This window comes from Mesoplodon bidens, assembly GCF_964165515.1.
Source record: "Mesoplodon bidens genome assembly, chromosome: 5".
NCBI lineage: Eukaryota > Metazoa > Chordata > Mammalia > Artiodactyla > Ziphiidae > Mesoplodon > Mesoplodon bidens.
The window spans coordinates 66,642,170-66,656,824 of NC_138161.1; the positions used below are offsets into that span (position 1 = coordinate 66,642,170).

General features: G+C 37.7%; 1 protein-coding gene across 2 annotated transcripts in view; it reads right to left on the reverse strand.

Annotated features, from left to right (window-relative positions):
* Positions 1 to 14,655, reverse strand: part of GSK3B (glycogen synthase kinase 3 beta) — a 204,847-nt gene that overhangs the window by 5,256 nt on the left and 184,936 nt on the right. For both annotated transcript variants that reach the window (XM_081236037.1, XM_081236038.1), the window contains one exon: positions 14,512 to 14,610. In XM_081236037.1, coding sequence (XP_081092163.1) covers positions 14,512 to 14,610 — 99 coding nt within the window. The remainder of the gene's footprint in view (positions 1 to 14,511; positions 14,611 to 14,655) is intronic.

The window sequence follows — 14,655 nt, forward strand, 5'->3', positions numbered from 1 at the left end:
GTTACAATATGCCATCTGCTTAAGTGGGTGAATGAGTGGAGGCAATGAAAGTAATATGGGTCAGTGGTGATGGGAGAAGCACCAAGCATAAATCAAACTCAGCTGCTTGCTTTCTAGGTACAGTCCCTCTTTGTAATTCAAACAAATGGAAGACACAACCAGCAAAAAAGAAATTTCAGCCATTGTAGTACCAATTCCCTTATTCAATAAAGCATCTTATAGTCAAATGTCTTAGCACTTGAGCTTACTTTGCCTAATCCTTTAAAAATACATATAACTTTACAACTAACTTGAACCCCTGCCCCCCCCACCCCCACTTTTTAAGGTCCGTTATTATTTCACAGCCTCCATTAACATTTAAACAGACATTTAACTGTGTCCAGACTGGCTCTCCATCTCGGGTAGGCAAGATACTACTGTTTCAGTGGCTTGTCAAGTTGCATCCCTGTCATCACACACGTGACTGGGAATATACTGCTAGGCAAATTTTCTCTCAAAAACTTCACACTAAGCCCTGAGCAAGAAGGGAGGTGGCTTGACTGAGATGGGCAACTTCCAAGAGCCATTGCCCTAGAAGTCCACCGCCCTTGGCTATCAAGGCTAGGGACACCAAAAAACAGACTCAGAAGTTTTGTCTCTCTCTCGAGACTGTAGCTTTCCTGTATCCTATGTTGAGTAGAGTAAATGTTATGGTTGAACGCAACATTTGGTCTTTGCATCTTTCTACTTTGAATTTTTTAATTGAGAAAGAAACAAAAGACCCCAAGGATACATAGCAACTGTAGCTTAAGGAACTCTTAAGGATTAGCTATTCAGTTTATCATTTTGATAGCCACTCTTTAAAAACTATACTTCCTTCCTAAATTCCCAATTGCTCCTCAAAACAATCTACCCTTATATACATTTAACTCAGCCTTTGGGGAAAAAATGTTTATATCTCTTAATAAGAATGGTTGTGTTTAATTTATTTTATTTCCTTCAAAACAGCTATAGCACTATTTTCATGAAAATAAGCACAGACATTATGACATCAGGATCCACGCGTTAGTTTCATATTGCCCATGGCATGGCATCATGTTAACTTATCTGCATGGCACATGGACAGGTGGCAAGAGAGGGTTATATGATATATAGCATATAACCTACTCTCCAAAGGCAGGTAAACAGCCTTTCCCAATAATCAGTCAGTAATTGTACTAATACTTCATTCATAACTCTGGGTTTTTCTTGGATGTGCCCTACTTAGCAGGAGTTTTATTCCCAATGATCATCCAAATTCTGTGCATCAATAACCTAACATCAATTCTTATCCAGGCAACAGGTTCCTATAAGGCTTTCTCAGGAAAAATGTTCATTTTCATAATTTAGGCACAGGCTACATTAAAAACAACACTCCTGAGAAAGCCTGGAAGGCACAGAGGTATTTCAGAATTAGAACGCTCCTCACAAACCCATGCTTACTGCAGCATTTCTCATGTTTTGGATGACACTCAGAACCTGCATGATTATCATCAAACAGCACTTCTCTCTCATTTTCAACATGTGAAGATGACAGGTAAAACTGTCACATTCTGGTCTTCCTCAGAACTTAAGAGATCAGCACACATACCAGCAGTGTCAGCAGCTCTGGCTATAGCAGCCGTTAGCTATTGGCCAACATTCACCAAGGCTTCTCTACATTGCCAGCTAGCCCATTACATTAATTTACTCTTTGGCAGTATCTTATTTAGCTACTAATCTGCTATTGTCCTTTCAGCGGCTATTACCTATGAGCTTCAGACATTCCCAAAACTAGTCTTCCCTTCCTTGGATAAATTCAAAGGCTGCTTGTATGATCAAAATAAAAAGCATAAGCCTTTTAAGTGGGCATATAACCAGAAACAAAATCATGTTCTGAATAATAAAATTTTAAAAACATTCATATTCCTCAGGTTTGTAATTTAATGATCTCTTATTTTTCTTTGAATTATTTCCAAATCACCTGATGAGTAAAATTTTAACAGCTATTTGTTTTGATTACAATTATCCTTGATATCACAGGATAATATAAAGTCACAGCACTGGACTCATTCATCACAAACAAAGAAACAAAAACCCTATGCCCTGTGCAATGAACTCTACTTAAAATCAAATTATACATGTCTTCCCTGAGAAAGGAGAGTTCTCTGCTTTTCAGATGGAGACAAAGCACAGGGAGGAGAAAAGCAAAACAAACGTGACTCTCCATAAACTCAGTAGTAGCTCCAACAGACTGCCAGGTTTACTAAATGAGCAAAACTATGTTTTTAAAGTTCTTCTTGGTACATGCTTATTTTGATCTCACTGTCAAGTCTGTAAATTTATTTTACAGAGTTGAATCTGAATTAATATGGACCTTCTATAATAAAAATGTTCATTAATTTAAAATTCTGATAAACTGTCACTAGACTTAGATGTTTACTGCAATTTCTGTAACTTTTCTTCTCAAGCATTTAAAACAGTAACTTTTTTTTTGACATTCTTTTTTTTAATATTCTTTTCCGTTACAGTTTATCAGACAGGATATTGAATACACTTCCCTGTGCTATACAGTAGGACCTTGTTGTTTATCCACTCCATATATAATAATTTGCATCTGCTAATCCTAAACCCCCAGTCCATCCCCCCCAACACCCCTCCCCATTGGTAACCACAAGTCTGTTCTCTATGTCTAAACAGTAACTCTTTAAAAGCAGCAAAGCTTATTTTGCCTCTCCTTCATTCCCTTCCCTTTACATATGTACTGGTAAAAGTGATGCAACCTGGCATTATGATTTAAACTAAGATCTTTTGATTATAAAGGATCCAACTATGAAGAGTCAAAGATTGACTATATAGTCTCTTGTTTTCAGTCTTGAGATGCTCTTCTGAAGTTCACAGTGATATATCTTCCTTAAATCTAATCCAATTTCACAACGTTGTACAACTTAATAACTGTGTGATTTTGGAACAAGTTATTTAACCTCTCTACCCTCAATTTCCCCATCTGTAAAATGGTGATAATACCACCCATCTATGTAATAAGGCCTAAGAAGTGCTTACTAATTGTCCAATAAATGGAAAGGTAAAAGAGACATCTAGAAATACACAGATGTATAGTTTAGTGTGACTGCAATAACCACCATCACCACCACAGTAAGTATCAGTGGTAGCAGTTGTTGACATCTGGGTGCTTACCAACGTGCTAGACATCATACTAAGTATGTTGCAAGCATGTCATTTAGCCTACAAAGCAAGAAACAGGTACAATTATTGCACCCATTTTGCAAATGGGAAAAAATGGATGCACAAAGCAATGAGATAATGTGTCCAAGGTCACAGAGCTAACAAGTGGAGAGCTGAGCACAGAGGGAACAGAGGAAGAATATGATTACCTTTATGCCTGTAGGAGACAAGCAGAAAAGATTTCCTAGCAAAGGGAGAAGAGAGGACTTTCATTCAGGCCTAACCCCTACATAATCCAGTGTGATTTCCAGAAGCCTATTTCTATTAACTAAAGAGTTACTACATTAAAACAGGTGAATTTATAATATGAAGAATTAAGAGGATGGCTATTTTATTATCTAATTTTCAAACAGTCTGTATGGGGTATACAGAGATACACGTGTTTTGGAAACAATTATAGAGCTGATATTTCACTGACTTCCAACATTCCTAGAAACCAATGCTCATTACCACCCTTCTGATACTGCTGCACAATAAACCAACCAACCAACAAACCAAACGAAGGATGGACTTGAGGGAGAAAGGAGAGAATAATCAGTTTTGGGGGAGAAAGGTATAAGACCATTCTTTTACATTGTCGTAGCCACCCTCGAAGATGACTTCAATGAGTCATGCACCTCTTGATGTCCATGCCCTCATGCAGTCCCCTCCCCCAGTAAATAGGGCTGACCTGTGTAACCAACAGGATATTGCAGAAATAATGGTGTGTGACTTACAAAGTTAGGACATAAAAGACACTGTGGCTTCCACCTTCTCCTCCTTGGATTGCTTGGCCTAGGGGAAGCCAGCTGCCACAATGTGAGACACTCAAGTAGCACTACGGAGAGGTCCACGTGGTGAGGGACTGGGCCTTCTGCATATAGCCAGCACAGATTCACTAACCACACGAATGAGCCATCCTGGAAGTACAGCTTCCAGCCCCAGGCAACCAGCCTTCAGATGTCTGAAGCCCTGGCTGACATTTTGGCTACAACCTCATGAGAAATCCTGACCCAGAATTATACAGTTAGGCTGCTTCTGAATTTCTGACCCATGAAAACTGTGTGAGATAATAAATGTTTATTCCTTTTTGTTTTTTTAATGTCTTTTATTCGTTTTTAAAATTTTATTTATTTATTTTTTTACTTTTGGCTGCTTTGGGTCTTCGTAGCTGCACGCGGGCTTTCTCTAGTTGTGGCGAGCAGGGGCTACTCTTCGTTGCGGTGCGCAGGCTTCTCATTGCAGTGGCTTTTCTTTTCTTTTCTTTTCTTTTGCGGTATGCGGGCTTCTCACTGTTGTGGCCTCTCTCGTTGTGGAGCATAGGCTCTGGACGTGCAGGCTCAGCAGCCATGGCTCACGGGCCCAGCCGCTCTGCGGCATGTGGGATTCTCCCAGACCGGGGCATGAACCCGTGTCCCCTGCACCCGCAGGCAGACTCTCAACCACTGTGCCACCAGGGAAGCCCTGCAGTGGCTTTTCTTGTTGTGGAGCACGGGCTCTAGGCGCTCGGGCTTCAGTAGCTGTGGCTCGTGGGTTCTAGAGCACAGGCTCAGTAGTTGTGGTGCACGGGCTTAGTTGCTCCGCGGCATGTGGGATCTTCCCAGCCCAGGGCTTGAACCCGTGTCCCCTGCATTGGCAGGCGGATTCTTAACCACTGTGCCACCAGAGAAGCCCGAAATGTTTACTCTTAAGCTGCTAAATTTTGGCGTATCTTGATACACAGCAATAGATAACTAAGGCATACATATAGGCCAAATAACTTAAATGCCAGTTAGGGCTTGTGTTCACAAGCCCATGAACCAAGTACCTCTACAAAATTAGGTATGCTCCTAATAAACTGTACAAGCAAGAAAGATTGCATCAGATGTTCAATTGTTTTCTCCCTAATGCTGAGAAGAGTCTATGGTTCTATGACTTTTGTATTGGATATGGCAAAGGGAATTTGTGCATGTACTGTACTGAGACCAATTTTACTCTGTGTGACTTCAGATGTAAAAATGACAAGTTGGGCAATCCCACAGTGAAACTAAGGGTGAAGCTCTAAGGTATTAGGTTCCCAACAGAGTCCACCAGGCTGTGATTTTTGTCCTAGAGTAAATTTTTACGTACAAAATTCCATATCTGATACATATATTTTTCAGGAGAGGATTCACAGTTTTATTCTCAGATTCTCAAAGATCTGTAAGAGTTGCTACATAATCGAGTCATGGATTTGATGGGCAGCTGTCTCAATTCCGAGGAAACTGCATCATCTAGTTGCTCAGGTGGTAAACCAAAAGTTCTTACCTCGATTCTTCACTCCCCCACCCCCGCCAATGCATCAGCAAGTCCTGTCCATTCTCCCTCCAAATGTGTCTGATCAATGTGTAAATGGGTAGGGGAAGGAGAGTGAATGGAAGGTCCCACATTTATAAACTGTCACCAAAAGGTTTAAATAGAAAAGCACAAAACAAGGGAACAGGTCAGGAGGAAAGGACAGAGAATAAACAAAGGAGCTGGGGTTCCTAAGACTCTGCTCAGTATTCCAGAACTATGGGTCTATAAAAGTTAAAACCTTCTAATTGATACAAGTGTCCATTGTCTGGCTCAACAGCAATAATGGAAATGTTTTATCTGCACTCTCTAATAGGATGACTGCTAGCTACATATGGTTATTTAAATGTAATTGAAATTAAATAAAAATAAAAATGTATTTCCTTATTTACCCTAAACACGTTTTCCGATTCTCAAAAGCTGTAAAATCATTATTGGCATATTAGTAGAAGAGCGTATTTCAGATATATCAAATCCTTTTTGTGCTTTACATGTACTTTACAAGTATACTTGGGAACTTTAAGTATACTTTCATTTCCTTATTTCCTTTATTATGCTCTCCCAAGCCTATATTATGTATTTCTATTCGCCAGCTATCCTGTTTTTATAACAAGTTAGAAATGTCTCATGACAGGTCAACTCCTCTAAAAGATAAAGTTTTGGAGGCCTGGGCCACGTTGTTTGTACTGTGTAGCTAACTCAGGACGTTGCTATTCAAGCTGTTCCAAGTGGAAATGCCTCTACTATAAAACTACGTCTCAGGGGCTTCCCTGGTGGCGCAGTGGTTGAGAGTCCGCCTGCCGATGCAGGGGACACGGGTTCGTGCCCCGGGCCGGGAAGATCCCACATGCCGTGGAGCGGCTGGGCCCGTGAGCCATGGCTGCTGAGCCTGTGCGACCGGAGCCTGTGCTCTGCAACGGGAGAGGCCGCAACAGTGAGAGGACCGCGTACCACAAAAAAAAAAAAAAAAAAAAAAAACTACGTCTCAGACATTCATGTTATTAACTGACACATGAACCAACAACACATGAACCATTACTCACAGAGAATTAAAGGCATACCCCAAAGTTATATTTAAACCGAAATCATAATCCACACTAATGAAATCAAAGTAGTATCAGTATTAAGGAAAAGGATTCAATTTTCACTTTTCTCTTTATACTGTCTACTATGCTTTTGACAATTTTGTGTGTGTCATAATGAGGGAGAGGGAGGGGAAACACTCCTCAGCAAAGCACCATCACCTCTCATGTCATATTATTCCAAGGAAAAGGTGTGGCACAAGACTCCATGGTGGCTTCAGTCATTTAAAAAACAGAACTGAAATTCAGGTGCCAGTGAGCCAATCAGTCCAGCAGCAAACCTGGAGGGCTTATCAACAGCACTGTTCATACTTGATCTGCCGGCAGTAGAGGCCTCAGCTGCTGTGAGTTCAGGGGCAGAGCACATGTCGACCTGAGGCTTGGTTGTTCAGGGTAAAAAAACTGAAGGCCACGCGGACACAGGATATATTTTCATCTTTTAAGTTAAAAGACTTAGTTTAGGAACAAAGAATAAGAAAAGGCATATGAATATAAACAGGTAACTTCGGGTAAGGAACTGAGGAACACCTGAAGAATACCCAGAAGAATGTCTTATAGGACACTCACCAACTTCATCAAGAAGGTTTTATTACATTACTTTTGGAGGAAGGAGGAAAAACCCAGGTAAAATGTTTGACTTAATAGGAAAGAACATGTTTTACATAAAAAGAAGCAATTTCTAGAAGTGATACTTAGCACTGCTCTGGTGAAAATAATGACAAAGATGGTTTGACTTTAGGTACCTATATGCAAACTCACTAAGTGAACTTGAAATTCTAACAGAGGGTAGATATAGTCTCATTGGTGTCAATGAATTTGTCAAACTGGCACATATGGATGGAAGTCTGTATTTCAAACACAGAGCCAATAGGAGGAAATGGGTAGAGCACTGTACCTACACCCACCTTTTTCATCTACTAAGTTGGTAATGCATAAAAATACACATGTGCACATGCACTCTACACCTCCCGCACTCCACTCTGGGCTGGCTAGTGTTGAAGTAATAGAGAAATGAAAAAATATGTGCATTACCAATGTAGACTGGGACAAACTTTCTGGAAGGCAATTTGACAATATGCATAAAAAACTTAAAACTTCCTTATATCTTTTGACTCAGGAATGCTTCTAAAAACTGGGACACAACCCAAATGTCCAAGAATAAGGAATTAGTTAAAGAAATTATGGTACAGGCTTAGAATACTGGTTGAATACTAAAGTCATGTACGCCCCTTCCCCCAAATAGCATAAGCCCATTAAAAAAACAGGACAGAGTTATCTCTGTCCACTGATAACTAGACTAAAATATATTAAATAGTGTTATCTTTCATTTTCTTTGGAAGTGAGAATATGGAGAGTCTTATTTTCTAAAATAATTATATATTGTATTTTTAATAGAGAGAAATCCTTGGGTTTTTTTTTTAAGTTATATATGTTTATGAAATTCCACATACATTTAGGTTAAGACAAAGAGAAAATAGACAGGAAAGAGTTCGGAAGATGAACACCTGAGGGCAACACTGTGGGTTCTGCAGCTAGACAGGGTATGGGTGCAGCTTTCCCAGAGCACACTATACAAGTGCCACAGAGTCAAAGGGCAATCATACTTGGCGGGGAGGGGGGGAGGATGAAGGGATGGTAACCATCATTTTAGGAAAGTAAGTATTTGATACACTGACTTAATTTAACATTTGATTTTTCAAAATCAGTGGAAACAAACAATGGGAGATATTATTCTGGGTTTAATTCTGCCCAGCTAGAAAAAATTGTCTGGTGATGTAGAAGGTGACAGGGTGACAGAAATTCTGGGGGAAAAATAACTGTAATAGTAAGAAAAAGGGATCACTAGCCCTGGCTAAGCTGAAACATGACTTTAGCAAAATGCATTTCAAAAAGTTCAGGGAACAAATAGGTATGATTTTGTGGTTATAGTCTACAAAAGGGGTTAATAACTGACAAGAAATAGAAAATCATGAAAATCAAAATTCTGACCAACCAAACAATTGCACATACTCTCAATGCAAAGTTAAAGGAGAAGAACCAAAGAAACCAACTAAAAGGGTTTTCTTTGATGGTCTCATAATTTAAAAAGTAGGGCACACATCCCAGGAAGAATAGAAAATAAAAATGTGCACTTGTCAGAACAGGCCAGATTTGGTTTAAATGAGGTAACAGCAAAGGGTTTCAAAGCAAGATCAAAAAACATTAAGCCCCCTGACCAGGTAAAAAGACAGAGAAGACAGACCTTGTCCAACTCTTATCATGATTCCCTTTTCTGTTAGAAGGGTTTTCAACCTGGAAAGGATATAACAAAAATCCTAATAAACAAAATGCAGCCCAAGGAAGGTGAGGGAAATCTATACATTTTAAATGTCTTTAAACCCAGAATCTATAGTCCAACAAATACATTCTAAAATGGATTACAGAAATTCAGTTTACAAATATTTAAGCACTAGAAATTTCCCTAAGTCTTAAAAAAAAAAAAGATTTCATTTCCATCTTTGACAGTTTCTTTTCTGATGGAAAAAATCTGAAAGTTTTCTTGACAACAGCAAAGCATTTTACTTAGTTTTCATAACATTATTATATAAATGAGTATTGTAAGGTTGGTCTGTAGTTAAGAGACCAGTTATTCAGAGACCATCAGAAGAATAATCCCTAGTAAGCGTTGCATAGTCCCATTTAACTTATTTTATCAGTAACTTCGGTAAAGGCAAACAAAACAAAACAAAACAAAAAACTAGTAGACTCTGTCTTGTCCTGTTTAATATATTCTATTAGTTGCTTGGATAGAGGCAAAAAATTGATGTTTATGAAATGTGCAGATGACAAATAATTGTATAGAAAACCTAACATCCTGATACTTTAGAACATATTCAGGATTAGGATCTAAAATCCTCATTAGTATGGAGGGGATGCTAGCCATCATTAAAATTTGAAGGACTTTTGCGTGTAAGAATTGGGTTGGTTTTCTATAATCCCAGAGTAGGATCACTGAATGAAAGAGGTATAGGGGGACAAATTTCTAACAAAGTGATACAAAGATGGAATGTGTTACTGAGTATTCCAGTTACTGAATATACACAAGCATGAGACACTAGTTCTCGGTAGATAATAAGGAAGGTGAAATCAGTGGTTTTCAAATTTGTTTTAATAGCAGAACCATTGCACTGGAAGAAGACTAATATACAAAGCAAAGAGAAAACTGCTCTAGCTGAAATTCCCGACCACATCTCACACTTAACTCAGGTGGCACTGGATCAGATTATCTCTAAAGTGGTTCATGTTTGATTAGCAAAACTATAATTCCTCAAGATGTGTTACTCTAGATGGTCCAGATGAATGGTCTCCCAAATGGAATAATTGGGAGGATCTGTTGGGGGTGTGGAGAAAAATCAGGTATAAATATCAAAAAAAGAAATTATACTTTATGGACTGAGAGTGGTATGTATACTTTTCAGGAGTTTCTCGTGTCAATCAGAGACACAGTAAGATATAATGCCCCCAGGCACTGAGGTATTCTAAAAACAACTTAAAAGAATGAAAGTTTTTGAGGGAAAAAAAACCCCCACCACTAACAACATCCATACCCACTAATTTAACACAACTGTTTTAATTTCTGTATATTTGTATCTAGTTCCTATCCACATGCAAGTACACATTTTGGCACAGTTACCAACATGGTACGTAGGATTTTTAAGTTTTCTCCACATAAATTAAGATGAATGTTTCCACAGATGTAAGTTTCATAATAGTTGTCTTTCATGGTTACATACAAATGGAGATTTCATAAAGTACTGAAACATTTTCCTACTGTTGACCATTCAGATCATATCGGCTCTCTTTTTTTGTTATTATTTCATTATCCCTATTCATATCTCTGTACATGGTAGCTTTTTTTCTTCTATTAGATGTACCCTGAAGTTAAGATCCCTAAAGTGGGATCAGTGAATAAAAACGTATGAACTCTGCTGTGATAGCTCTTGAACATAGTACTGCTCTCCAACAGGTCTGTAGCCATTCATCTGCAGTCACTACCAGAACCTTGAATACAACACATGGAAAAAGTAGTTGAGACATCTGCAAAAACAGTTTCCTCAGTATTAATGTCATTAAACTGACAGAAGCTATCTTTACTATTTTCAAGAAAGGTGAGAAAAATAGCTATTACTGTGATATTCTCTTGTACTGATCAAGGTTCTTTTGGGGAGGCTAGAGAATAACAACTATATATTCCCAGAGTAATCTCACCTTTAGGCCACGGAATAATAACCTTTAGGCCACAATCTGGATAAGATAAGGTTTACTTTCTTTGCTTTTCCAGAAGTAGCAATATAGAGACTAAATTGAGATTTCTGCCTACAATGTATTTAAAATTTAATAAGACCTAACATCTGAATACCAGTTAATAACTTTGGCTACCAAAAGAAATTGACTAAAATCTAAAGCTTATTTCATGATAATATAGTCAGTATGATCACAGTTGATGGCATCTTCATCATTCTACTTTGTTCTTCTTCTGCTTTTATCCTACCTACTTTAGGATTTAGCTTTGCTCCCAGATCAACATAAATGTCACAGAACTCCATTCTTATTTAAGCCAGCTATAAACAACATAAAAGCTTCTGAGGCAGTCATCTAGGAGCCTCTGTATTCTGATGCTCTTGCTCAAGATACAAACATGTTTGACAGAAGCTGAACTTCAGTGGTGCGGAGCATCAGCAGAAATGGTATTTTAACAGATCACAAGATAGTTTCAGGGCCATGCTTCTCTTCCGAAGTTGTATCAGTGATCTAGATCCAATGTTAGATGACTAGGAGGCACATTCTCAGGCTAGTCAAAGTAGATATTCTGCTTCTTGTTGATATGGTTTTGTCCTAAACTAAAAGTGGCCCTATTTTCATGTATATTCTCCATTAAATTGACTTAAATTAAGTAAGCCAATTGTTTAGTTAGAGGTACATATTGCAATTAATTCACCCAAAGACATACTGGGTTCTATTATTGTGGTGCTGCACCTAGGGTGAGTGATTAGAAATTCTAATTTTGATAATTTTAAATTAGAAAAATTTCCAGGTTCAGATCTTCAAGGTCTGAGGCTTTGTGGCTTAACAGTTTACTTCTTCATACCTTGAAGCAGCCCGGAAATGCTTTGTGAGGAAAGTTTCAGCCATGTCAGCAGGCATTCATTCCCTCACTGCTTGGGTGGAGAGATGGGGTGTCTATTTATTCAGGTGAGGAGAGTCACAGGTTCTTACATAAGAATGATCCTTTTTCATAAGAGGATGGATGTCAACTTGCCTTTCACATGGCTGGTTTTTAACATTTCTGGATCTGTCCTTACTTGGCAATAACAATAATAAAAATAGTGTAGCAGTTTCCTTTCACTGAAGGTCTACCATGTGACCAGGCAAAGTGTTAAGCACTTTGTACATTTTACATCTTACTTCTCACAACTATATGTAGTGGGTATTTACTATTCCTGTTTTATGGATAAAGAAACTGAAGCTAAGAGAGACAACAAAGAGCATGTATATTTTAAGGTGTTACTAAAGAATATAACTTATACTACCAAATTCTTATTTAAAATATGTGTACATGCACATACATATATATTTACATAAATACAGGTGGCCGTTAAGGTCATAGAGTCAATCCCTTCATCTAGATGAGCATTTCCTGAGGTATGTTTGGTGACATTTACTTTGGCTCTCATAACTTTGGCCCCAAAGAAAACTGTTTTCCTTTAACTACACTGCGGTGGTATGCCTTTGGCTTACACTGAAGGGCACTTAAAGAAGTATCCAAATGGAACTCACCATTACATTTATTGTTGACACTTTATTGTTGAGAATTTCATTTACTCTTATCTCTTATAGTACAAAATCTGCGGCCCTAAAGGAGAAATACTTCTCAAACAGCAGAGTCAGAAACACTTTGCTTCTCCTAAGCCACCAGTGTGCTTTTAATCTAATGAACAATGGAAATTTTTAACAGATATCATTTCTTTATTTACTTTAGCAACTAGGAGGCTCAGAGAAATATGTGAAATCCTTTCTGGTAACTATTAAGATACTCAAGGCATACATTCCTTTAATTTTAGCTCTGCCCTTAGCCTACTATTCCTCTATTAAATTCCTCATACCCTGATCTATTTCAACTTTAAAGTAAATTCTCAGGATCCAAGTCCAATGTCAGTTTCCGTATTTATGTTGAAATTTGATCTCAACAGCTATAAAAATGTATATACCACAATAAAACATTTTTTGAGGACTGCTGTAACCTGTATCAAAGCAACATCAAAATCAGGTTATATACTAGGATGCTACCAGGCAGACAATTTGCCCAAAACCTTAGTTGCAATCACTAACTAGTTTTGTATTTCACATTAAGGAAATCATTTAAAATTACCCAAAACTTACCAATCATAATTCTCATTGTTACTCACAGTCTAAAACAATTCCTAGAAACTAGATCAACAAGTAAATGTACTAGTTCGGGGTTAGGGCCTATTTAATGTTTTGAACAATCTGTGTAATCTAACCTTGGCCAGTGAATTATTAAGTTTATTAATAGCTCATCTAAGTAATCCCATCTTCCTTCTAAATAGAGGTCATAGTTAAAAACAAAACTAAAAACAACCTCTATATTTTTACATTTAAAAAATTCAAAGCACATTTCAGTACATAATTGATTTGTACCGTATTACTCTAAGAGAGCACTGCCACTCATTTTATAGATTGAGAAAACTAATAAGACATTACTAAAACTAATAAAGTTCAAATGACCTTCTCAAGGTTAACATGTGCTGATGAAACTAGAACTAGAAAAGAGACCTTTCTTTCCAAACTTTTTCTGGAATGAAGACAGGCCACAGATTAGAATGAAATGTTTTAAATCCTTATTAGCAACATTCTAAAAGGGTAAGATTGGACAGGAACAAACAACTCTGTGTCAGACAACATGAGAGAGATTTTGACCTCACTGTTGAATGCTAAGAACTAGTAATGCAAGATTTTATCTCTTGGAGCATAAACGCCCTTTGGCAAAAATGGGTCTGATCCAACTCAATTCAATGAAACAGATGATTAAATAAAAATGGAGTCAGCTCCTGACATCTGCTTTTTTGGTGGTTGTGGTGGTAGTGGGGTGTTGAGGGGAAGACACCAAATTCTTTGTGAGCCCAACTGTGCTACCTATTTCTAACTTCATTTTAGCTGTCCTTCGGAGGACCTTCAATTCACTCAAGGGTTGGGTATTTTCAGAATATCTGTAATGACAGTAATTCTCACTAAATCAGGTCCCAACATTAGCTAGCTATGGGACCAGCAGTGTACCTGAGCTCTAAGCTGGGAGACCGTATGGGCATTCTTTTCTTTTTGGATAGACAAGATTTAGTCATATTCTGATCTAAGTCTTAGCTAAATGTATTGGCATTGCAGTTTTAGCCCTTTCCAATGATTAAATTACACCAATCTATATTCATACTTCTTGAAAATTTGCCTCTCTAGTATATTAATATAATTTACATTCAGGGTGATGGACTTAAAGTGAATTATCTTCAATAATATTACATTTGTACAGACTGCTTTCTGCTATAAGCATCTCACTTGACATATTAATCAAGAAATTATACAGAAAGCATGACTTTTAAAATAACAATTATGGTGACATCACTTAACATTATTATAAGATATTTATACCTCATATATAAAGTATTTATGGGGTCCTTTTATGCTTTTTGGAAATTAAAGCAACATTTTATTCACATTTAATCATTTGGCTATGCTACGTTTTTGATACTTGGAAGGCACTAAATGTTCACATTCATCAAATGAGATAAAATGAAGACAAAAACAAAACACGTTTTTATAGAAGAGACTTATGTGTTCTCACCTGAGGCTGCTGTGGTATTTGAAGGGGTTGAAGCAGCTGCTTGAATCCGAGCATGAGGAGGAATAAGGATGGTAGCTAGAGGTGGATTACTTGACAGTTCTAGAGAAAAGGTAAGACACATGTGTTAGAATCCACTCTTAAATT